General features: G+C 57.0%; 1 protein-coding gene across 3 annotated transcripts; it reads left to right on the top strand.

The window, feature by feature from the left end:
- Positions 1-5,062: 5,062 nt before the first annotated feature.
- ADGRG5 (adhesion G protein-coupled receptor G5) lies at positions 5,063-23,389 on the top strand. Of its 3 annotated transcripts, XM_045818407.1 has the most exons (13): positions 5,063-5,224; positions 10,660-10,725; positions 11,462-11,563; positions 11,789-11,858; positions 12,490-12,673; positions 13,268-13,393; positions 14,103-14,219; positions 15,490-15,642; positions 16,296-16,417; positions 16,637-16,905; positions 17,658-17,784; positions 20,919-21,196; positions 21,583-23,389. In XM_045818407.1, the coding sequence occupies exons 3-13, from the start codon at positions 11,500-11,502 to the stop codon at positions 21,687-21,689; spliced, it is 1,617 nt and encodes a 538-aa protein (XP_045674363.1). In that variant the 5' UTR covers positions 5,063-5,224; positions 10,660-10,725; positions 11,462-11,499; the 3' UTR covers positions 21,690-23,389. The 3 variants fall into 3 exon arrangements, with proteins under 3 accessions (XP_045674363.1, XP_045674362.1, XP_045674364.1); XM_045818406.1 differs by lacking the exon at positions 10,660-10,725; XM_045818408.1 differs by lacking the exons at positions 5,063-5,224; positions 10,660-10,725 and adding an exon at positions 12,265-12,364 and having other exon boundaries at positions 11,496-11,563.
- The last annotated feature ends 1,127 nt before the right edge of the window (positions 23,390-24,516 follow it).

The following is a 24,516-nucleotide window of genomic DNA, read 5'->3' as shown; positions in this document are numbered from 1 at the left end:
GGAGGGCCGCGGAGTCTCCTCCTCCCTCCCGGGGGGAGGGGAGGGAAAGGAGACGGCCAGGGGGGTGGGGGCTGTGGGTCGCCAGGCAAACTGCGGCCCGGCTGCGACCCTGGCCTGCTGAGACCCTGGATGGGGACACTCCCCTAACTTTGGGGCGAAGGGCGCGGGCCTGGGCGGCGGGCTCTGCTGCAGAGCGGGCGGGACCCCGGCAGAGGCCCCACCCCTGCATGGGGGGCCGAGCAGGGGGAGAACGGGACGCAGGGGCTGGAGACTCCGCGGGGCTCGGCTTTCCCGCCGCAGTTTCCCGAGCGAGCGCTAACGAAGTACTAGGCACCCCTCAGCAGAAGTGGGCACCGCCTGTCTCGGGCTCAGCACGTGGAGCGTGCTTACCGACTGTTCACTTTTGTTAACTGCTTTCTGTCCGGTGTCCGCTCCGCTACCTAGTGGACGTGGAGCAGCAGTCTCGTCCGCTAGCGCCCAGAAGCTTTGGGGTTGCCTGCCTGCCTCACTGAGCAGTGGGGTGGGGGGCAGGGGTCTGTGGTTTGGGCAAGAGGGCCGGGCAGAGTCTGGGAGGGCCTCTTACCACATCCTGTTCCCTGGAGGGCAGACTGAGGTGAATTCATCGGAAAGAGAACCAAAAATTCAGAGAAAGGGAGTTGGGGGAAACCTGGCCGAATTGGGACTTTATGTCAAAAATAAAAGATGCCAGAGAGAAGTTAGTTTTAACCTGCGGTTAACAAAATTTAGATTATGATTGCCACCACGTACACATTAGAACGATGGAAGAATCGGCTCTTTACGACAAAAGGGTCTTTTTTTTTTTTTGCAAAAATATTTTAGGGTTTCCAACCCAAGGGTCACTCTGAATCCTTTAATGGCCAAAGAGTTCTCTTGAAGGGCGTGGTCATTTCACTTACGGAAGTTTTCTTCCTCTGTGGTCAGCTGCGGCTCCATTTCCATGGCATTACTTCCATCAACTTCATGAAATCCCACACTTTTTGCAAGATTTGCAGTTTCACTCTTTTTCATTCGCTGTGTATTCGCACGCCGAAATGTGGACAGCGCCCGACACCTAGAGACAGACTTGGGCGCGTTATCCACGATGTCTGAGAGGGAAGCTCAGGCGACACCTCAGGCCTGTGAGGCTGAGGTGTAGAGGGCACAGAGGACCGGGATGTCCTCATGTTAATGCTCAGGAAACGCTCAGGGAGGCTGTTGGCTCAGACACACCCCAAGCCCCATAGCCACTGAGGACAGCCATGGACCAGAGCTCAGAGTTCCTTCCAGTTTCCAGAGGCCGGGTAGGTTGGAGGTGGAAGAGGCTGAGTTGATGGTGAACCTAAGTTCCCATTATAATGCCATCACTGTTGGGCTTTCCTTCTTTTTTTTTTTTTTAAAGATTTTTATTTATTTATTTTTAGAGAAGGGGCAAGGGAGGGAGAAAGGGAAAGAAACATAGATGGATTGCCTCTCAGGTGGCCCCAGCTGGGTGCCTGGCGGGCATCCCAGGCATGTGCCAAGACTGGTCATTGAACCAGCAACCTTTGGGTTCACAGGCCAGAGCTCAGTCCACTAAGCCACGCCAGCCAGGGTGGGCCTTCCCTCTTAGGAGAGGAACCAAAATAGTTGTCCGAGGGGTGTCTCTGTCAGGCTGTGGGGTTGCGGGGAGCCGCCCACTCCAGGAACTAAGACGGGTGACAACGGTAGGCTTCACAGTTCTGTTTTACGGGCACCCTGTGAGCTGCGTGTGGTTAACACCCTCTCAGAGTGAGAAAATGAGGATCGGGAAATCAGATGAAAAGCCCAGGGCCACCCAGCTGGGAGGGCTCAGAGCCCAGGTCTGACTCAGTTTACCACGGTCACGCTGGTCCCTAAAACCACACCTTCAGGCAGCCATCAGGGTGGAGTGCTAATCTGGCGTCGGCCTCCCAGTGCCACCCCCCCACCCAGGGGTTTTTCTCTCCAGCTCTTTGCAGAGGGTTTTTAACTGGGCCCAGTGCCAATATCTCCCACAGTTCAGCAGCGCTCCGTCCCGTGTCTCTGCCCCCATCAGCCAGCACAGAGAGCTTGTGCTGTTATTTACTGAGTGTTTTTTTTAAGTCATTTTACGTTTTAGGATAGGCAATTTGTATGAGTTGGCATAAATAGAAGAAACTCATAAAAATAAATATCATGTAAACACACATCTTTGATCCAGTAGAAACTTTTTCTTTGTTAGAAAGGGACATGACGGGAACACCCACCCATGTTCACAGCAGCGTTCTTCACGCTTGCCAAGAGCTGCTAGCAGCAACCTGAGTATCTGTTGGTGGACACATGGATACGCACAGTGAAGTTTGTGCATTTAAAGAAATATTATTCAGCCTTAAAAAGGAAGGAAACCATGAGTCATGCTACAGCATTAATTAACCATGAAGTCTGTGCAAAGTGAAAGCCAGCTACGAAAGGATAAATGCTGTATCATTTGCATCAGGTCCCTGGAGTAGTTAAATCCGGAGAGACAGAAAGTGGAACGGTGGTTGGCCGCGGCTGGGGGTGTGAGTGTTTGATGGGGACAGAGTTGCAGTTTGGGAAGATGGAAAGTTCTGGAGACGGATGGTGGTGATGTTTGCACAGCCGTGTGAGGGGGCTTAATGCCGCTGAACTGGAGGCTGAAAAACGGTGAAGATGGTAAACTTTGTTTTGTACTCGTATATTTTGCCACACACACAAAAAATCCTTAAAAGTAAAATATGTTGTAGCCCTGACCAGTGTGGCTCAGCTGGTTGGGCATTGTCCTGCAAAGGGAAAGTTCGCAGGTTCGATTCCCGGTCAGGGCACATGCTTGGGTTGTGGGTTCCATCCCTGGCTGGGGCACATAGGAGAGGCAACCGATTGATGTTTCTCTCTCACATCGATGGTTCTCTCCTCTTTCTCCCTCCCTTCCCCTCTCTCTAAAAATAAATAAATAAAGTCTTTTAAAAATATGTTGTTTTCCATGTCCAATAAAGTTTGAAGAGTGGGATGGGGAAAGGACAGGAGGCAGGGATAGAGAGAAGTTAGAAAGAATTTACATTTCAAAGGAGGCTTCTGGATGTGGCAGGATTGAGAAGAGCATATGTGTTTTTCAAGGTGTGACTCAGTTTACTGAATGTTCTGTCAGGGATCCCACTTACTCTCCTCTCACAGATCACCAGCATGAGTAGCCCCCGCGTGGACGGGCCCTGCACTGGGGATGGCGTGTGGCTCTCCGAGGGCGGGGAGTGGGAGGTGGTTTTCCCCTCTTCCTGCCCCGGGCACTGAACATGGGACTGGCGTGCCTCCTAAAGCTGAAGCAGCTGGAATGTTCTAGAGAGGAGTTGGAGGCAGGAGCCCTAAGGGATGGAGGAGAGGAGCTGCGGTGCCGCCCAGGTACTTGGGAGCGCCCCAGCTGGGACAGAGCAGGGAGGTGGGTCGTCGGAACATGGCCCGCGCATCCAGAACTAACTGGGTGGCAGTAGAAGTCAGATGGGGCGGGACCATGAAGGCGGGAGGGAGGCCCTGTTGGCTGTTGAGCTGGACGGTGTGTTGGCAGAGTTCCGGGATCTGGAGTGCGGGGCCCAGTGAGGCTGGCACAGACCCCGGATGGAGAAGAGAAGGACTTCGGGGAGAGCAGGGCCTCCTCTCTGGCCCTGGGAGCCGCCGCCGGGGCTCACGGACAGCCCCGGGTGCAGAAGGCTGCGGCTGCTGCAACCCCAGAGGCAGCTGGGAGACCTCAGAGGGGGAGGGCCTGGAGGCCAATGCCGGGGTGGTAATCACAGAAAACCAATGTGCAGACCCGGTGGAGTGTGGTCAAGGTGTCAGGACACAGGTGCACAGGGAGCCCTGCAAAGCCTTTGCAATCTTTGCAATGCAGCTGTTGTTGGGGTGCCTGTGCTCCCCTGAAACCTCCCTGCTCTCCAAGGAGCAGCTCCCCTCTCCCTTCTCACAGAGGCCACCTGAGCTACCTGCGGGCTGCACTTGAACCCATGCTGGAAACCCCTGGGGTGGGGGCAGAGAAGAAGTGGCTATCCGTTGTGGACTGTGCTTGGGCTGACCTGGAAGGTCCCTGAGCTGGGGGCGTGGAAGAGACCACGTTGGGACTCACCTTCTTCCTCCTCATTGCTACACCCCATCCCACCCCTCCATGCACGGGGGGTAGGGCAAGTTTCCCGGCGGGCCGGGATGGGGGGCACTGTCCCCCACCAACACACACAGGCACCTCTCCTTGTCCCTTAGGGTCCTCTGGAAGAGGTGGCTGGAGTAGGACAGGCTTGTCCAGACCCCTGGCTCAAGGAGAAGCTGGCCAGCCTTCCAGCCTTCCAGCCCCACTGCCCCGGCCACGTTTTCTGAGCTCTGCTCCCAGTACGTCCTGTCCCCGGGGGGCTCCGCCCCTGGGTGACTCTGGGCCAGGCCCCCTGTCCGCTCCAGGCCTCGGGCTCCCCTCGTGTGAAACACTGAGGGCTCTCTGCAGCACTCACAGCGCCTCTGCAGCATTGCCTTCTCTGAGCCCCGCACTGCCCTGTGGGGTGGCGCTGTCCTGGTCCCCATTTTACAGAGGGGACGCTGAGGCTCCACTGTCGGTCAGACGCCCACAGCCACCCATCCCGCAAGTGGTGGGACCGGCATTTGAACCCAGGCAGTCCAACAAGGCCTGGCCTTGCCCTTCTGGCACGCTGCGGGGGCGGCAGCTTCACAGGTCAGCCCCTCTGGGCCTCTCTGTTCCCCACTTTCCCCGCTAACTGCCCTCCTCTGGGGGTTCCCCGGCAGGCGCCGGGCATGCCCCTACCTGGTCCTTACCATCATCAATCTCACTAATTGTCGGGTCAGGCAGGGGTCATTCTCCCTTTTCTACGGATGGGGACACCGAGGCCCAGAGAAGTGAAATCCCTTGCCCAAGGGTACGGAGCCAAGGTGGGTCTTGAACTCGGCAGGGTGCCACTTTGGCCAGCCCTCTTCCCCTTCCCCACCGACTCCAAGCACCCCGCCCACCCGCTGTGGGCCCTGGGCTTTGAGATCAAGGAGTGAGTTGGGCGTTGCTGTCAGCACAGAGGAAGCGCAAGGCTTCTGCCGCTGAAAGAAGAAGTGCCGGCGCGCGGTGAGAAGAGCAGAGAGGCTGCCCTGGCACAGCGGCTCCTGCGTCCCCTCTCCCCCTTCCCCTTCTTCCGGCTCGCCACGCGGCCAAGACAGCAGCACGGCAGGCAGCAGCAGCAGCAGCAGCCTACAGGTCAGCCCCTCCAAGCCTCGCTATTCCCCACTCCCCCCAGCGCCCCGTCCTCCTCTGGGGCTTCCCCAGCAGGCTCTGGGCATGTCCCTGCCCAGGTGGCACCGGGCCGGGGGCTTCCCAAGCGCAGCAAGCTGGGCACCCGCCTTCATTCTGTTCACCAGTCTCTGGGCTCTTGGGGACAACATTAAATTGTAGGGGAATGTAGAGATCTGTTTTTGAAAAAAAGGTCATTTAAATTAAGGCGTGGCTGGGTGCTGGGTTCAAATCTTAACTCCTCTCATGTAGCCTGGGAACAAATGATTGGCCCTTTCTTTTCTGGACCTCAGTTTTCTCATCTGTAAAATGGGTCTAATCCAGTAACCTGCGCTTCAGGCGACAGGAGCAAGGGCCTGGCAGAGTTTGTGCTGGGCAAATTGGAGCAGGGGCAGTTGCTCTCAGAGGGACCTGGACTGGAGCTTGGGGACAGTGTGTCGGGGAAATGGCTCTGGTGCTGGCCTGGTCTCAGACTCCCTGTTGGGCTTTGGCACGGTCGCGCTTTCCCTACCTGTAAAATGGGCTATTAATAGCACCTGTCAGGGCTTTTCGGCAGAGTCCCTGGGGCCAGGCTTCTCCCCGGCCAGGGTGAGGCTGGAGGTGGGGCTCCAGCCTGCAGCTGGCAGGAGCAGCTGTTTGGAAGGAGCAGATGGGGCCACGTACAGGAGCGTGGCTGGCTCCGCAGGCCTTGGTGCTGGCGGGAGAGGGTGGGCTGCGGGGGTGCATGGTCAGTTCCAGGAGGAAGGCAGGGCTCCCAAGGCTGGAGCGCAGGTGTATTCCTGGCCAGGGACTTTGGGTCGGGCCTGGATTCCCCGGGTGTGCGAGTCAGGGAAATGGTTGTTGGAGTCTCTCTCCCTGGGAAACAGGTCTTCTTGGCCTCCTTTTATAGATGAAAAAACCTGAGGCACAGTGAGGTCACGTTACTTGCCCAGGGTCAGAGCCCAGGCACTGAGCACCGGAACTGGTTGTCAAATCTGCACCCTTCAAAGGCTCTGTTCTGTGCTCCGAAGGTCTCCCGACCTCTCTGTTGGCTACATAGGGTCCAACTTGTTCACGCAGCAGTGCAGCCACCCAGCCGCCGTGGGGAGGCTGCCACACGCTGGGGACGGCGTCTGACCTGGACTCTGGAGCCCTGGGCTGGCTGGAGTCTCAGTCTGACCGCTGGGCTGCCGTACACACCCAGGCACACCCCTGTGTGGCATCCCATTTTCCCACGGTCAGTTGGGACCATTTTGGAAGTCAGGCCAGGGGTTCCCGTTTCCCGAGGGCCCTGCACTATGAACTGCAGGGTGACGTGTGGATGGCAACGGTGGGTTGGGGGTGGCCTCCAGAGAGATGGAGGCAGGGATGTTGGGTGCTACAAGCAGAAGTGAAGATGGTGGTTTGCTCCTGGGAAACAGAGTGGAAACCACAACTTCTATTTGGAGTGTCTGGAGAGGTGTCGCTTCTGCTTTGGCCTGATTTCCCCAGCTGGGAGGTGAGGTCAGCCTCTTCTTCTTCTCTCTGTGTCTGCCTGGTATCCTGACCTTAAGGTCCAGACCCTGGACGTCAAATCCACACCACCTTCTGGGCCTCAGTTTCCCCATTCATGCCGTGAGAGAGGAGACAAGACAGCCCAAGGTCATCTCCGCACTATCAGACCCTTGGCTATCTCACCAGAAACATTTCACGTGGTTTCTTTCAGTGGCTTCCTCTCAAGCCTTTTCCCTCATCTCTTCTCTGGAGTTCCGAGAAGGGGCGTGACTTGCCCGAGGTGGCAGCACCAAAGAAATAAGGACCCAACACTCCATGACTCCCAAGTCTCTGTTCTCTTTTAAGAAGTAAACATATGCGTTAATAAATAATGTGAAGACACATGGGTGCCCGGTGGGGAAAAGAAAAGGAACCCACATCTCTGTACGCCAGGATCAGCGCTAACGGACCGGAGATCCCAGTGCGAACGATGAAACCTTAAACACACCAGCAGAAACTTAGAACTCCTTCAGAATGCTAGTGTGGGGAGGGCCTTTCTAGCTGCTGCCCAAAATGCAGAAGCCCAAGTGGAAAATACTGGTAATTTGTATTGCCTAAACACTATATACACTTCCACCTGGCTACAGGGCCATTTGTAAGGTCAAAAGGCGGAGGACCCACTAGGAAAATAATTTGCAACTCACGTGATAGGCAGAGAGCTCATTTTCCTATGAGGGAAAGGTCTTCCAGGAGTTGAGACGGAAGAGCCTAACCCAATATGAAAATGGGCAGACCTGGGTGAGCCCGGACCTGGCGGGACGTCTCCGAGGGCGGCTGCGCTGTCCGGGGGAGCAGAGGCCGGAACCCACACGCCCGGCTCTCACCAGGGAACTGGCTCCGTCGCATGCCACGGTTCATCCCCGCAATGCTCAGCTGGGTACGGCTGTGGGAATCTCTCCACGTTTCCTTTTCAGGGGAAGAAAAACAAAGTGCAGAGCCATGTATGGAAGATGCTACTCAAGAAAAGAAAATGTCCTTGATTGCTTAGAAGTATTAACCAGTGCAGCCAGTTAGGCCAAATAGTTTCTTTGTGGGAAGGTTTATTGTTCTTTCTCAATCACGGTGGACGTGAGATACTAGGTTCGTTTCAGGCGTATAACATAGTGGTTAGATATTTGTGTAATTTCCGAAGTGTTCCTCCCGATCAGCGAGCACCCGTGTGCACTGTACATAGTTATTACGGTATTATTGACTAAGTTCCCTCTGCTGTACTTTATATCCCCATGTGGGAAGGCGTTTAAGCTACAAAATCAATTTCTTGAGTAAATAAATAGCTATGAATGTTATCCATTTCTTCTTGAGTAAGCTGTCGTGGTTTGTATCTTCCAAGGAATCTTTCCATTTCATCCAAGCTGTACAATTGATTAGCATAAGTCGTATCATTTTTAATGTCAGGTGGCTCTGCAGTGACAGCCTCCCTTTCATAGCTGGGGCTGGTAATGGCTCCTTCTTTCTTTTCTTCTTGATCATTCTGGCTACAGATTTATGTAGTTCCAACATTTTGGCCATTGCTGGGTCCGGTTTTGTGGCCCCTTTCATCTCCTTATAATGGGTCTTTCCTTTTTCTTGATTTTACGTATGGGTGACAACCTTTGACTGAGTACCAGGCACCGTGTGTGCAAGAACAGTAGTGAGTGAGGTCAAGGGGGTGTAGACCTGGGCGTGGGCCCGGGTCTTCCGTTATGGCTGTAGTATAGGCCGCCGAGCCAGTCTAGTCTGCAGTAGACTCGGGTTGTTAGACTAGCTTTTGTTGTTGCCATAGTCACTGCCCATGCCCCACGGGCGTCAGACTTCCCCAGTGGTGGACTGCCACTGCTCCGTGCTGAGTGTGAGGTCGCGAGTCCCACGGGGATTTTCTCAGTGTTCTCGCCCGCTGTGAGCATGGCACGCACGCAACACAGGAGGAACCACGCTTCACGCGCCACCCCCTCTGGCCCTGGCAGACCGCCGTCACCCGCTCCCCCGTGCGGGGCTGGTGTAGAGGCTGCGGATTCCTGGTTCTGTTGCTCCAGCCTCAGCCTTTGGCAGCCTTGTGCCTGAGCCCCAGGCGTGGGACTTCCTTAGCTGTTCTGATTCTCCCTCAGGGACTGCCAGCCTCTGCCCGTTATTCGGAGCAGGTTCTAGACGCAGGCAGACTTCCTGTTCTTCACCAGACTCTGTCCCGTGTGGTCGGAGGGGTCTTGGGTGTGAGTGAGCTTCCCGCCTTGCCCCCAACAGCAGCCACCCTCTGCGTTTCATCGGTGGGCACGGCGGGTTTCCGGCTCCCTGCCAGCTGCAGGTGGCTTTTGCCTAGTGTCAGTGCAGGGTCTGCGGGAGGTAGGTGTTTCATCGTCTGTATATAGCGGGTTTCTACCCACCAGAGGCAGCAGATGTTTGCCTGGTAGCAGGTCAGGGACCTGTGGGATGCGGGTATGTCATCCGAGGAAGGCCAGGGCACAGACATCTGTCTGTAGCAGCAGCCAGGCACCACCTTGAACTCCTGCCTGGCTCAGAGCTCAGACGGCTCCTCCAGCCAGGTCCTCCTGCCTGTCACCCTGGGGGCTCTCTCGGGCCTCTGCCCCACCCCAGGCATTCTCCCCAGCGCCCAGTAGAAAACTGTGGGAAGAAAGGGGCTCCCTTTGTGTCTGGGACTCCCAGGGTTCTGCACTGCCACTTTCCTTCAGGGCCTTTAAGAGTTCACTGAGGTACCAGTTGTTTTCTTCTGCTTTTGTGGCCACTTCCTCTCCCTCCTCTGTTCCGTGAGAAGTGCAATGGTTCATCCCTGGAGGGCTCACTTGGTTACCTCGGGCCTGCAGACCTCCCCCCGCCCCGGGCTCCACAGGGAATTTGTACGTTATTTGCCTTTCTCCATCACCACAGCGGGAATGATGTTCTCTCGTGGCTTCTCTGCCTCGTAAACGGAAGTCGAAATCATCGCAATACGGTTCTTTACTCAGTTGAAAAAAAATCTCCCCTTTCCTGTTTTCATTATGACTATATATTGTCCCCGATGAAGTCAATCTGTGAAGCGAGATTACATCTTCTTCCTTGTACAGCGTGGGCTTTCAGAAATCCACGGCTTGTTGTTATTTTTCACTCGCAAGCTCTTTACAGGGCATTTCTTAAAATAATTTTCTTAGATGTTCCAACCTGTCAGATGGTCTGTATATCCCATTCCTCCTGCTTTTATTCTTTGAGAGCTTCTTTCGGGAGCCTTCTTGGTGCCTGCTGCTTTCTGGGCAGGGTGTCCCCTCATCCTGCTGTCCAGCCCTCGCCCTGGGCCTTCTGGTCACCCATTCTCTGAGAAGCACCCTCACTGCCCCTCGGGTGCCCTCTACCTTCGTTCATGATTTACTCCCTCGTTGTGTTGGAGCACATCCTCCAGCAGCTTCCCGAGAGAGTGGGTCTGTGTTTTAAAATACCCAGCGTTCCTTGGCCGACCATTCGTCTTTAAGAGTGGACAACGAAAAACTCAACTGTTTGGCAGAGCTTGGAGACCGGTGAGGCTCCTCCATAAGTTTGGTCCCGACCATTTTACTAAGGGACATCAACATGTCAGTAACCTTATAGGATGCTGTTCTTAGAATGGTCCGTTCTTTAGAGAAGAATTTTCTCCTGCCTTGGGGCACCAGCAGCATGGCTGTTGTGGTCTTCTGGTAGCTGAGTGGAGGAGGAGGAAGGAGGGAGGGAGAGGATCTGCTGCCTTCCTTTTTCTGGACCAGCATGGCACCCCTCCCTTGCCCTCCGATTCTCCAGGTGCACTCCCCATCTCCAGGAAATAGATGATGCTGGGGTGGGCTTGAGGCTGGCAGCACGATGAGGATGGTTTTCTGGACGACTCAGGCGCCAGAAGGGATCTGGGGACCAAGGTGGCCATTGGCAAGTCTCACAACCAATCATCTCATTTGCAGCCTCAGCCTCTCCATTCCTGCCTTCAGAAGTTCCTGCGGCCCCTACGCCTCCAGGGCTCCAACCTGGTGAGGCTTGAGCGACCTGGCTTCTCGCTGTCCACCCCCACCCCCGCCCCTCTCCCCACTGCGGACACTTGGGGTCAAGGTTTTGAGATCTGTTACGCTTATCACCTGCTTTGCGGCTGCCCGGGTTTTGCTGACCTCACTCACCCACTCTTGTCTTCTCTCTTTGTTGTGTCTCTGTGGTTTGGTGTCTATTTAATTCACTCACCCTCATTTCAGTGGACCTTCAGGGGCTGGCCATACATTTGCTGCCTTTACGCAGAAGTCTTTATTAGTTCATTTTAAAACCAAGGAAAAGGAAGGCAGGGAGGGCTAGCTCCTTGCCCAAAGTCACACGGCGGGTTAATGACAGGGTTGGACAGGGTTACATGTGGCTTGCCTCCAAGCAACCCCTGGGTGAGGTCACGGCCGTGGGGAAAGCTCCCAGAAGGACTTTTTTTGGGGGGGCGGGGGGGCGGGGATGGAGTGACTCAAGCAGAACTGCTCATGGCACGTGTTACCTGCTAACTGGTCAAGGATTCTGGATTTCCAGAGACCTGGCTCAGGGCTGCCTCAAGCAAAGCAAGCTCACTGCTTGCTTGAACCCTAGCTCTCTGAGCCTCGGTTTCCTCATCTGGGAAATGCAGGGGTGATGAGGATCGAATAAGGTGCTGTATGTCCTACCCTTGGGACATGCCAGACACCAAGGAGATCGAGGTCACTCTTTGACCTTGATGATGACAGCAGGTCCCTTTTCCAGGGTGGGAGCTGGTTCTCGGAGAAGACCTGGCTCAAGACATGGGTCGCCATGCAGCCCTTCTCCTCTGCCTGTGCCTCGTGACTGCTCAGAGTGAGGCAGAAGGTAAGAGGGCGTGGCTGAGCTGTGCCAGGGCAGTCCCAGCCCAGACCCCTGGCTGTGTGACGGGGAAGGGGGTGGCCTCAAACCAAGGGAGGGCGAAAGGACCTCCTGGGGCAGTAGCTAGGTGAACTGGCAGCCTCGGGCTGGGGTGGTGGCCCACAGCCCGTGGGGCCAGGGAAGTAGCTGCGGAGAGAGACTGAGGTGGGACGTCTGACCCGCTCCCCACAGGGACAGCCCAAGAAGTCTACAGCTTGATGTATAAAATGAATATGAAGAAGGCGATCACTGATTCTCCTGAGTGAGTCGTGGGTCTTACCTCGCCTACCTAGAGGCAGCTGTGCCTCCCAGGCCCTGCTTGCCCTGGAATCAGGGGTTCGAGGTTGGTCTAGTGTAGACCATTACTTCATGTATTCGACGTGCATTTATTGAGTGCCTACCGTGTGCTTGACACTAGGCTCTGGAGATGCAGGGTAGACATGTGTCTCTGCCCTCATCAGGTTTGCCATCTGGCTGGGGGCCTTTGACCATGGATGTCATAGAACCAGGTGCAGAACCTGGATCCCTGTGCATATTTCTTAGAAGGGGCTCCAAAACTTGGGCTGAATGCTCCAGAATCTGGGACCCAAAGGCCGAGCAGCTCCGGATAGAGACTGATGCTGATGACTAGCCAGGGAAGCCTGGGGAGCACGGGGTACTTCATTCAGTCAACAGGGAGCAGCCCAGGAAGGCATCCTGGAGGAGGTGTCAACAAACTGGGACCTGAACAAGAGTTACTGAGGAGAAGGGGGCGAGCAGGGTGGGAAGGTAAGAGTGGGCCGGGGACACTGGGTGTGCGCAAGTCCAGAGGTGAGAGTGACAGGAACACGGAGTGGGGGAAGCCCTATCCACCTGGGCTGTTTGGACGCTCTCTCCCCGGGCCCCCACTCCAGGTCGGCTCCCATGCTCGTCCACAGTCTGGAGCAGAGACTGCTGAATGTTACCTTCAATGCCGACCGCCTCATCTTGCCCTTAGAGTCCATTCAGGCTCTGGCCTTCAACTTAAACTGCAGCTTTCCCGGCCTGGCCCTGAGCAGCGACACCCTGAGCAGCGGAGCCCCAAAGCAGCCGCAGCAGGTCAGAGGTGTCTGGGAGGTGGGGGGGGGGCCCGTGCCTCCACCCCGGAAATCCTCCAAGGGTTTAAGGTCTGACCTGGATCCCCAGGATCTATCCGTCCCCCTCCCCGCCAACTGGGGCTCTGTCCTGAGAGCTATGAGTTACCTTTTCTGTAAAATGGGACTGATGTCCCTCACGTGACGGGAAAAAGAGGGCTGCTTTGTAGCCCCTCCAAGTCAGTGTCCTCTTCCTGCCTCTGCAGTTCTGGGGGGAGGGGCCAGTGGCAGCCATGGGAGAGGCCCGGGAATCTGGGCTCCTTTGAGGACTCTGCTGTGATTCCTGCTGAATGCTTGGGTGCTGGAGCGGGGATGGGGAGAGCAGTGTGAAGGCAGAGGAAGAGAGGCACCATCCTCCTGGGCCCCACTGGGTGGGGCCAGAGCTGCCTGCATCCTGGATCTCGGGAAGTTTGGGAGGAGGCGTAGCCCTGGAGGAGGGTTCTGCCGGTGGAAGCCCCAGGGAGAGAAATGTTGGGAGGGCGTGGGGAGAGCTTCATCAGGGCCAAGGAAGGTGCTGGGGCCAGTCCAGACACCAGGCTCAGCTTTTGGACCTCTGCAGGCCCGGGCCAAGATCCGGCACGCCATGCAGTTCCCGAAGGAGCTGACCCAGAGGACCTGCAGGCTTCGCAGCCCCAGTCGGCTTCGTCTCATCTGCATCTACTTCTCCACCGACCGCTTCTTCCAGGTCGGTGCCATGGTGGGCCCGGGGGGATGGGCCCTGGCCCTTCCTGGGGGCACTGCGGGCATCTAGGCCACCGCCAGGGGTCTGGGTGGGGACCAGCATCAGTGGGACCAGCCCACTGTCGCAACCCGAGCCACCGCTACCCCTCTCTGGGCCTCAGCTTTAGCAGAATGGGGGGAGGCACAATTCTAATGTGCAAATGAGACCTAAGAAACACCTACTTATGTCTGTGCATGTCCCCAGGCAGGAGACAGACAAGAAGGTCACAAGGGCTCTGTCCTCAGAGAACTCTATCTTGACAGTTAGACTAGGACCTTAGAGACTTAATTTTAGTTCAAGGTTGGTTATAACCCTAGAGATACAAAGCGATGAGTGAGTCAGGGAGGAGTGGCAGTTGTTCCCAGCGTGCAGTCCAGGAGGGCATCTGGAGGAGGTGCCTTTTAGCTTTGGCTTTGGAAGTGATTTGGGTAGTGGCAGAGTGGAAGGTGCATTACACAGAGGGGAGGTGGAGCAGGAGGGTGGTGAGAGGACAGCTTTCCAGGTGGAGGGGACCGCGTGTGCCAAGGCCAGGAGGGTGGCCCTTGTTGCACACGGGAAAGGCATGACGCTCTTCTCAGCCAGGAAGGAGGGCCTGGAGAAGCGGGGGCGCTGGGACCCCGTCCAGGTCTCCTCACGTCCCCGCCAGTCAGCCCTTTTTCTCTCGCCCGTCCAGAGTGACAACAAATCACTTCTGCTCCATAACTATGTCCTGGGGGCCCAGCTGGACAATGAATCGGTGAACGACCTCAGGGAGCCGATCAACATCAGCTTCTGGCACAACGAAAGCCTGGTACTGCGGGGCGCCCCCGTGTCCACCCCACCCCACCCTGAACATCGGATTGACCAAATGCAAATCTGTGGAACCGTCTCGGAAATGAACCGTTTTAAATCTGTCACACTTTAAACATTTATGCCAAAGAAATAAGAGAAGTTTTTCCTCGTGGTATTAGTCAGGATTCTTTGATATGCACGTGATAGAAAACCAATTCCTGCCAACGTATGCACAAAAGGGAATTTATTGGCTCATGTAAATGAAATGTCCAGGGCCGGGTAGCTTCAGGCACAGCTGGATCCAGGCACTGCTAGGCTGCCATGATAGCTCAGTCTCTCTCCCTCTCTCAGCAATGGTTTCCTGCCTTGACTCTCCGCTCTGTGGCAAGATGGCAGCTGAAGTGTTGGCCTTTCTTTCCCTCTTCTCAGCAGGCCCTTTCTTGTGAGCAAACCAGGGTCCCAGAACGGAGTCCTAAAGGTCCACCTATGATGGATAGGTCACCTGAACCGTCACTGCCCAGGAGGATGGGGTGTGTGGATTGGCCAGGCCTGGGGCACACGGCCTGGGGCACCCGGCCCAGGGATCAGGCTGGATTTATCTGACCTGCCCTTGTGAGAAGGCTGGGTCCCCAAGAGAAATGCAGAGGCTGCTATGAGAAGCAGGCGGTCAGGCTGTGGGTGGGCAGGCCCCGATGCCTCCCTTCTTCCGTCTCTGGCATTCTGGAAAAGTCCAGCGCCTCCACGCTCTGCCCTGGCTTCCCATCAGCCTCTTCTCTGCACTCTCAACGTCACCTCCACCCTTTCCTTTCACTGCTCTGGGCCTTCGCCTCTGCAGTTCCCTTCATCTGGAAAGTCCTTGCCCCTCTTCCACCACAATCCAGTGTGTCCCCCAAGACCTTGGTGCCCCAGTTGTCCCTTCCCTCCTCTGAACTCCGCTGCCGCTCCTTCTGCAGGTTCCCGTGGCGCTGCCCCACCCCTCCTCCCACACGGCTGGGCGTCAGGGTTGCCTGTGGTTTTCCCACTATCCTTATGACTTGGTGTAAATGATCCCGTTTTGCAGATAAATAAGCCGAGGCCCAGAGAGTCTATGCGACTTGCCCGCGTCACTCTCAGAGTCCACGGTGGCGCTGGGGCTGGCATCTGAATCTGCTTGAGGGCAAAGCCCAGCCACTGCCTAGGGAAATGTCGACAAGGGTGCAGTTGGGTCTCCCTTGGCCCCCCACAGCTTCCAGTCCCCGATCACTACCCTGACCCCCTCGGATGAACTCAACTCCAACATCCCCCCTTAGGAAGGCTATGTGACGACCTGTGTCTTCTGGAAGGAGGGAGCCAGCAAGCGCTACTGGGGTGCCTGGAGCCCTGAGGGCTGTCGCACGGAGCACCCCTCAGACTCTCAGGTGCTCTGCCGCTGCAACCACCTCAGCTACTTCGCTGTCCTCATGGTATGTGTGCGCACAGCCTGGGGGAGGGCGGTCAGAGCTGCAGAGGGCCCCACGCTCAGGACAGAGAAACAGGGCCAAGGCTGTTGGAGGGAACAGAAAACCCAACTGAAATTGGCTCACAGGGACAAAAAAGAAGCTGAGGAGTTTATGTTCCTGATAAGACTGGGTTAGGCTTCAGGCATGGCTTGATCCAGGGGCTTCATGTCACCAAGATAGGCCTCATGTCCTACTAGCTTTTAGGCCAGTACAATGAGAGCATCTCTGACCCGGTTCTGTCAGCCAGAATCTTACAGTTGAGTCCCACCAGCCTAGAGTGTATCACACACCTATTCCTTAACCAATCACTGTGGGCAGGAGGAGGGAGGGCTCTGGCAGACCGGGAGTGGTACACCTGTGCTCACACAGTGGGAGATATGGTGGTGGGTCCAGACAGTGAGGGAAGGGCGACTCTCGCAGAGGAAGGGGCGATGGGAGCTGGAGGAGGGAAAAACCACTGTGTCTCCCATGGCTGTATTTGAGCCAGGATCACGGTGAGGATTGTGGGCCAGGGGAGCTTGGAGCAGGGGTCTTGGAAGGTCTCTCTAATAGAGCTCGGGGGCGGGGGGGGGAGCATTTCCATGTGTCTGGCCTCCAGTCCCCCTTCCCTCCCGCAGCAACTGTCCCAGGACCCGCTCCCTGCGGAGTTGCTGGCGCCGCTCACATACATCTCCCTCGTGGGCTGCAGCATCTCCATCGTGGCTTCCCTGCTCACCGTCCTGCTGTACTTCCTCACCAGGTACCCGCCGCCCCAGGGCCGGGCCCGCCCACCCGTGGCTGCTCAGCACTCCTCCTTCTTTCCCACTTGGTCCCCCAGAGCGGGATGGGCTTCTCCACAGGGCAGAGGCCGCGAGGCAGGAGACCCGTGTCCCCGTGCTTGTGTGTGTCTGTGAGCCCAGGGGGCGGTGCTGCCCGGGTGATGTCCGCAGGCTGCTGAGGGCCACGCTTCCACCCACAGGAAGAAGGGTGACTCCCTGACAAACATCCACATGAACCTGCACGCCTCCGTGCTGCTCCTGAATGTCACCTTCCTGCTGAGCCCCATCCTGGCCGTGCCCTCCGCGCCGGGGTCAGCGTGCAGAGCCCTGGCCGCCACCCTGCACTACGCGCTGCTCAGCTGCCTCACCTGGATGGCCATCGAAGGTTTCAACCTCTACCTCCTGCTGGTGCGCGTCTACAACATCTACATCCGGAGATACGTGCTCAAGCTCTGCGTGGTGGGCTGGGGTGAGCCCCGCCTCCCTCTCCTCCCGCTTCCCGAGGCCTCCAGCTGGACAGGGCCCCTGCCCCTGCCTGTCCTTCTCCTTCCCTTCCTCCTCATCACCCTGACCACCGCCATGGCCACCAGTCACCATCTCCGCCAACACCCACCGCCTCCACCACTTCCTGCATTATTATCATCACCACTGCCACCTCAACACCACCTCTGCCTCCACCACCTCCACCTTCACCTCCATCACCACCACCTCCACCACCTCCACCACCTCCACCTCCAACACCACCTCTGCCTCCACCACCTTTGCCTCCACCACTTCCACCTCCACCTCCATCACTACCACTTTACACCCCCGCCATCATCACCACCATCCTCCTCCTCGTCTTCACCACCTCCTCTGGCACCACTGTCGTTGTCATCTCTAGCACCATCCTAGGCCCTCTCTACCTGTCTCTCATCTGCTCCCCAGCCCTCTCTTCCGTTAGCTCCCAGCCACCACCTCCCCGGTGAGACCACTCCTGCTGCCACTGTGGCCCCATCCTGGAGACCTCACTCACTCACGCCACGTTGGAGACCCCAGCCTTCTCTGAGGCCAATTGCTCTGAAGTTGGATGGCCAACAGGGCCTGGGGGCTCAGAAGAGTCTCTGTTCCCTCGCTGCTCCCCTTGCCTAGTGGAATTCTGTGTCAGCAGCCCCAGGGACGCACAGCCGGCCTGTCCCTGGGGTCTCCTGGCAGATGCTGAGCCTCTGTCCCCCTCCTCAGGGGTTCCAGCCTTCCTGGTGCTGCTCCTCCTGGCCATCAAGAGCTCAGTTTATGGACGCCACACAATCGTACTCTCCGGCAACCAGGGAGACAGCAGAAACGTCACAGGCTCCCAGAACACGTCCATGTGAGTGCACGCTGGGCTGCGGCGGGCTCCCTGGCAGGGGCGGTTTCCGGGGGGGCTTTGTCACACCCCATTCTGCTGGATCCCACGGTCTCCTGAGGGGCAGGCTCGAGTTCTATGCCAGCTAATTCTAGAGAGCCGTGGCCCGGACCCCAGTGCCCGTTCACGGGCCTCCAGGGCCTCTGCCTCCTGGTAATGCACGCTCCTGTCCAGCCTTCACGCTTCGGGCTCCGGCTCCTCCTGACCCGTGCCTGCCGTGGCAAGGCCAGGACTCCAACCCTCCCCAGGGAGAGGGGCTAGCACACCCCAAGCCCTGGGAGGGGGCTTCAGCACGTGCAGGAGGAGAGGCAAGGGGAGGCAGTGGACTCTGAGGGTCTGGGGGACAGACGCTGCTGCCCCTTTCCGTGACCTAGGACGCCAGCCTTCTCCTTGTTACGAGAAGTCTCTAACAGCCGACGCAGGGGGGACGGCTCCCCAAAGCCCTGCAGACCCCTTTTCCTCGCCCAGCCGACACAAGGCCTCGGAGGGCTGACTCTGATGGACCTGGTGGATTAGTCTGTTTAGTCCTCAGGATGAAAAGCGGGGTTCTCCTGCCAGCCCTTGTTTACGGTGGGGGAAACTGAGGCACAGACCGCTTAAGAACCTTGCCCAAGGAGGCCCAGCCAGTCAATGGCAGAGCTGGCCCCCAACCACGGTCCCCCGCTTGGCCTCCCGAAGCGAGGGCCCTGGCCGGAGTGGGGCTGATTCCCTTCCCTCTCGGGGGTCGGGCTGGTTGCTCAGGGGATGTGTGACTCGGGGCCCTTTAAACCTGTGTTTTATGATATGACCTGTGATGTGGACACAAGGAGTCAGGCGACACTTCTACGGGACAGGGAGCACGTTAACGCTGGGCTGGTAGAGGACTCTCACCCTCCGAACTGGCTTCTCTGGAGTCTTCCTCGCCTCTCCCCCCACCTCGTACCCTGGGCTTGTGACGGCCACTCTCCCGCATTTGAAGACTCTTCCCACGTACCTGTGTGTTCTTTCAGTTATTCTTACAATTTAAGGCCATTTTTTCCATCGAGATACAACTGACATATCGCATCAGATGAGTTTCAGCTACACAGTGTAACGATTCCGTGTTTGTGTGTATTGCAAAACAATCCCCACAGTAAGTCTGGTTCATACCCGTCACCACACATAGGCACAGAATTTCCTCTCTCTCTCTCTTTTCTTAAAGATTTATTTATTTATTTTTAGAGAGAGAAGGGAGAGAGAAAGAGAGAGAGAGAAACATCCATGTGCGGTTGCTGGGGGCTGTGGCCTGCAACCCAGGCATGTGCCCTGACTGGGAGTCGAGCTTGTGATACTTTGGTTCGCAGCCCGAGCTCAAGCCACTGAGCTACGCCAGCCAGGGCTAGAATTTTTACTCTTGAGATGAGAACTTTTAAGATGCCTTCTCCCAGCAACTTTGAAGCACGCAGGCAGTGCCAGTCACGCAGGCGCCGTGCTGTGCGTTCACCTCCACGACTTACCTGGTGACTCTAAGGTGGTACCTTCTGAGCTTCCATTTCTTTCACCCATCAGCACCCCCCTGCCTCTGGCAACCCCCCATCTGTCCCTGTATCTAAGAGCTTATTTATATGTTTATTTTTATTTTTATTTCTGGAGATTCCACATGCAAGTTCGATCACACAGTTTTTGTCTTCATCTGCTTTGTTTCACTGGGCCTAGTGCTCCCTGAGGACCCCCCCAGGCCCATCGACAGAGTAGAAAAGGGCAGGGTTTCATTCCTTTGTGTGGCGGAGTCGTATTCCGTTGTATACGCGCACACTTGGCCCTTGAACGACATGGGTTTGGGTTGCACTTAGAGGCGGATTTTTTCAATAAATATGGTAAGTACATTTTGTCTTTCATAGACTTTATTGTGAGAATACAGGATGGAATACATAGAACATACAAAATCTGCGTTAATCGACTAATCAGTAGGGCTTTTGGTGAAGGGTCGGCTCTGAGTAGTTAAGTTTTGGGGGACACTCAAAAGTTATACGTGGGTTTTCAATTGTGCGGGGGGTCAGCGCCCCAACCCCCACAGCAGTCAGGGGTCAAGTGTAGACCATGCATCCTTTATCCATTCGTCCACCGGTGGACACCCCAGCTGTCTTCCTACCACGGCCGTTTCAAACAACGCTGCGGCGGACACGGAGGTGCGGGGGTCTTTTCCAGGCGGTGTTTTCATTCTTTCTTTCTGGATAAACGCCCCGACGTGGAACGGCTGGATCCCACGGCAGTTCTAGTTGCGATTTCTTGAGGAAGCTCCATGCTGCTTCCCACGGTGGCCGCACCAGGTTCCAGGCAGTGCGGGGTGGCGGAGGGTTCCTTTCCTCCGCATCCTCACGAACACTGGATATTCCCTGCCTTTGGGATAGTAGCCATCCTAACGGGTGGGAGGTGACATATCCAGGTGTTCCTAAACCCAAACAGCAATTTTAAAAAGTCCTGAAAATAACTCTCGTGTCCACCGACCAGACCCTGGGTGGATAAATGTGGCGTTATCTGGCGGTAAAAAGGGACGGTCCACGGCCACACTTGTGAATGTGGGTGAAGCCCCCCGAAATAATGTTCAAGGACCCTTGTGGCTGCAGTGGCAGCAGCCCGAGCAGGTGATTGTGACAGGGAGGGGCACAGGCTCTGGACTCAGACCACGGAGCTTCAAGTCCCTCCTTGGCCCCTTACTACTGTGTGTTCCTAAGCCAGAGCCTCGGTTTCCGCACCTGTAGGACAGGAAGGGTCACGTACCAGCCTCACAGGGCCATCGTGGGGACTCAATGGACTAATCTGCCGAAAGTATGTGACACGGTGTCCGCCGGGGTCAAAGGCAGTCCCTGTCACAAAGGTGTCTTGGGGAGGCAAAGGGGTGGGAAGGAGGCTTGTGGGGGCTGCGGATGGGGGGCCGAGGTGGCAACTGGGTCTTATCGTGGCGGCCTGGCGGGAAAGCTAGGCCCAGGACTTCACCCCGCGTACAGTCAGGCACGGAGCAAGAGGTCTGAGCCAGGGAACAAAACCAGGTTCAAGAGGCAGTCCCCTGGCCCAGCAGCCTGCAGCCTTGCCCAGCCCGAGAGCCGCACCGACCCTGACATTGCACCCCTCCCCTGCAGATGCTGGGTGCAGAGCCCCGGGGTGCATGGGGCCCTGGTCATAGGCTACGGCGGCCTCACGTCCCTTTTCAACCTGGTGGTGCTGGTCTGGGCGCTGCGGGTCCTACGCAGAATGAAGGCTCAAGAGAAGGCACCAGGCTCCCGGGCCTGCAAGGACACGGTCACCGTGCTGGGCCTCACCATACTGCTGGGCACCACCTGGACCTTGGCCTTCTTCTCCTTTGGCGTCTTCCTGCTGCCCCAGCTCTTCCTCTTCACCATCTTGAACTCGCTCTACGGTGGGTCCTGTGGGGGGCCCGGAGGAAGCCCTGGGGGGCCGGGCACACCTGGCAGGTGTTTACTGCTGAAAGGCTCAGGTCGAGGGGTGGGGTCAGGAGCTGGCAGCTAGCCCCCTGGCCAGCTGGGAGGGGCCTACCTCCTCCAGGAGGAAGGGATGTGACTCGTAATCTGCATAAGAGGAAGGGGCGTTGCCTTGTTATCTGCACCCTCTGGGTTTGCGGTGACTGGGCCCTCCTTCCTCTGCGCCCCTCCCCTCGGCCTCCAACAGTCGGGCTTTCTGAGAATTACTCGTGGGCCTCTCTTCCCCACAAGGAGGTCCCTGGTTTCTGGGGGAGGCCCCATGGCACTCCCACAGTGTTCTCATGAACCAGCCTTTCCCTCGCAGGTTTCTTCCTCTTCCTGTGGTTCTGCTTCCAGAGGTGCCGCTCCGAGGCGGTGGCGGCAGCAGAGGGGGAGATGGAGGCGTTCAGCTCCTCCCAGATGATGCAGTAGCCTGGACCTCTTGGCCTGGAACCGCCGGCCTCTCTAGCTGCCTGCACCCGGAGGTACTGGCTTCCACCAGCGAAGGTGGCAGGCCCGCTGCTGGCCACCGGAGGCGCTATGCCCTCTTGGGAGGCGTTTCACCACTGTGCCTTCCCCAGGTCCAGAGGGAAATGCCGAGAATGCCCTTGGCATTCTATGCTGGGTCAGGTCCAACCCCACCAGGGGGCAGCAACCTTGGCCCCGGTGCTTGGGGCCAGCGGGCCGGGCCTGTGCACAGAGCTCTGGCCGGGGAGTCAGGAGGCCATGTTTCAAGACTAAGTCCTGTAGGACTTCGGCCTGTCGTTTCTAAACTGACCGTCAGTTTGCACATCGACGTGAGTCAGATGGCTCTGGTCCTGGCTAGCCTAAGCTTTGGGAAGACTGAATGAGACTGGGGAAGAAGAGGGCCGTAGTGGGCCTCATGAATTCCCCCTGCTGCTGGGGTCAGGGTCCCAGCCAGCCTGCTGGGCCCTGCCACCTTCCTCCTGCCCACATCCGTGCCCCGGGCCCAAGGCTTAGGGACCCACCCACTGTCTGAGACCTCACCAGCCTATGCCCGAGGCCTCTTTTCCTTTAACCTCCCTCCCAAATTGTGATGACCCCAATGCCATGCCCACCCTTCTCACAGATCAGAAAGTCCAGTCCTTCCCAGAGGCTCCTCCCTCCTGTGTTCTCAAGTCTCCCTAGGCCATTTAGACCGGGGCCAGGGCCACAGAACTTCCAGAGGGTGGGAGGGGAATGTCTCTTTCCCCTACACCTGAGCCAGCAGGACCTCAGTGACCTGGCTACTTGACGATAGGGTAGAGCTGAATTTCCCTTGGTAAGCGTGAAAGTGTGGGTTCTAAATCCAAGCTCTGGCCACAGTTGCAGAGAATCAACACTGCCCCTTGACCGGCAGGGGCAGAGCAAGTGGGAAACGCTTGAAACCAGAGCTTTCCCCAGGTTGCACACCAGGGGGCACTGTTGGCCTGTGCTCAGAAGCTATTGGCCCCAAAACTGCGCTGTGTCTGGAAACGCTGAGATCACCTATCCGTGATCGGGACCCACCAGAGAGAGAGGTCCTGCTTCCAGGACTGCACCTGCTGAGTGACCAGAAGGAGGAATGTCCACACTGTTCACACAGCCATCTGTCTCTTTACCCAACACAGCTGCCTGCTCCGGCTCTCGCGATCTTGTGCTCTAGGGCCCGGCTGGCCCTAGTGCAGTGAGTGGGACAGGCTCCGGGCCCCCGGGCCCACTGTAAGGACTCTGAGTGGCACAGGGAAGGAGCTAGAGCGGGACCCCTTCTGTTATGCCCTCTGTTCATTTCTCGAGGCACACAGCCCTTCACGGGGCGGGCAGCGGGGCCAGCTCCGGAGCCAGGCTGCCTGGGCAGCTCTGCCGCTCGCTGACCAAGCGGCTGTGGACGAGCCGCTCAGCCTCTTCGTACCTCAGTTTCCCCACCCGTGCCTGGGGACGACAGCAGGACTCGCTTTGAAGGTTAAATAAAACAATCCACAGGAAGAGCCTTGGCACAGAGTACGTGCTCAGAAAATGGTTGTGGTTCTCACGAGTGTGTTCGCTATTTTTATTCACAGTGGTGGCTGAGTCTCTGCGGCCAGCCTGTCAAAGCCCCAGCCCCAGCCCCAGCCCCAGGTCGGCTGGTCCTCACAGCCCCCGCCGCTCACTGGGCACCTGCCGCTGCCCCTCAGCCTGGCCGCCCCCTCCCCCTCTGCACAGAGTGGTCTGTGCTCCAGTCTAGCTGGCCTCGTGTCGCTTTGGGAATGTTCCCCGCACAATGCCGTTCCCCTGCGTGCCGTCGCCCCACGCCCCCCATGCAGACTCTGTCTCCCAGCCCCCTGCCCCATGTGGACACCAGATGGCTCGGTGACCGCTTCTTGCGCGGAAGCACCACAGAGGAAGTGTCTCTCCCACTCTGACTCCACGCAGAGTGCACCCTCACTTCTATTGGGGGGATGGGAGCCCCGATTTGGTTTAGGTTTAGCCTAGCCTTGTGCAAGGCTCCCCAGGCCTTGGGGTGGTCCCTATTCTAATTAGGGCGCTATGGGGTCATGGAAACTTCCAGCCCCTCTCCTGGGCGGTGCCAGGGAGCAGTGACCCAGGCCGGGGGAGTGGGCAGCCCAGTGCGGCAGGGCCTTGCCTGGGACCTCCCTTTTCACCCCCAGTCTGGGCCTGGCTTCTTAGACCCTGCCAAGGGCTACTCAGCAGAGGATGTGGCCAGCCATGGTGACAGGGGTCTGGTGGTTCCCGGAAACAGTCCCAGGCCTGTGGCCCTGAGCCCCATTGGGGTCCAGACTCTGGGATGCGACCACTTCCTGGAAATGCTCCCCCGGATGTGGGGGCAGGGATGAGTGAATTTTATTATGTGTAAATGTACTTCAATAAAACCAACTTAAAGATGATCAAATAAAGAGAAACCAAAAAATCCACCATCAGCGAGGAATAGTTCAAGTGCTTCTCAACGACTGATGGCAACGCTGGAGAAGTTGGGCCGTGGACAGATTTGCACAGCGTGAGCACAGAGCTCGATCTAATGGACATTAATTGAACCCTGCGTCCAGCCAAATTGTTCTCAAGCACTTACGGAGCATTTTTTAAAAATTAATTGCATGCTAGCTTTGAAAGCAAGCTCCCCAAAAGTTCAACAATAGATATTGTACAGAGAGCACTTTTTTTTTAACCTCAGTGCAATGAGGTTAGGCAGTAATAACAAAAACACAATGAAAACCCCCCTGTATGTTTAGAAATTTGTCAGGGGGATAAGCGGACCGACCAAGGGCACAGGAAAGAGAGTCTG

This window comes from Phyllostomus hastatus, unplaced genomic scaffold, assembly GCF_019186645.2.
Source record: "Phyllostomus hastatus isolate PE091 unplaced genomic scaffold, TTU_PhHast_1.1 phas_scaffold_345, whole genome shotgun sequence".
Classification (NCBI taxonomy): domain Eukaryota; kingdom Metazoa; phylum Chordata; class Mammalia; order Chiroptera; family Phyllostomidae; genus Phyllostomus; species Phyllostomus hastatus.
Note: the sequence above shows the minus strand (reverse complement) of the source record. Positions and strands in the feature narration are given on the sequence as shown.

Coding starts and splice junctions, on each gene's coding strand:
- ADGRG5 (XM_045818406.1), top strand. CDS start 11,500: ATGGGTCGCCATGCAGCCCTTCTCCTCTGCCTGTGCCTCGTGACTGCT. Junction 15,643..16,295: donor GCTACTTCGCTGTCCTCATG/GTATGTGTGCGC, acceptor TCCCTCCCGCAG/CAACTGTCCCAGGACCCGCT. Junction 16,906..17,657: donor GCTCTGCGTGGTGGGCTGGG/GTGAGCCCCGCC, acceptor CCCCCTCCTCAG/GGGTTCCAGCCTTCCTGGTG.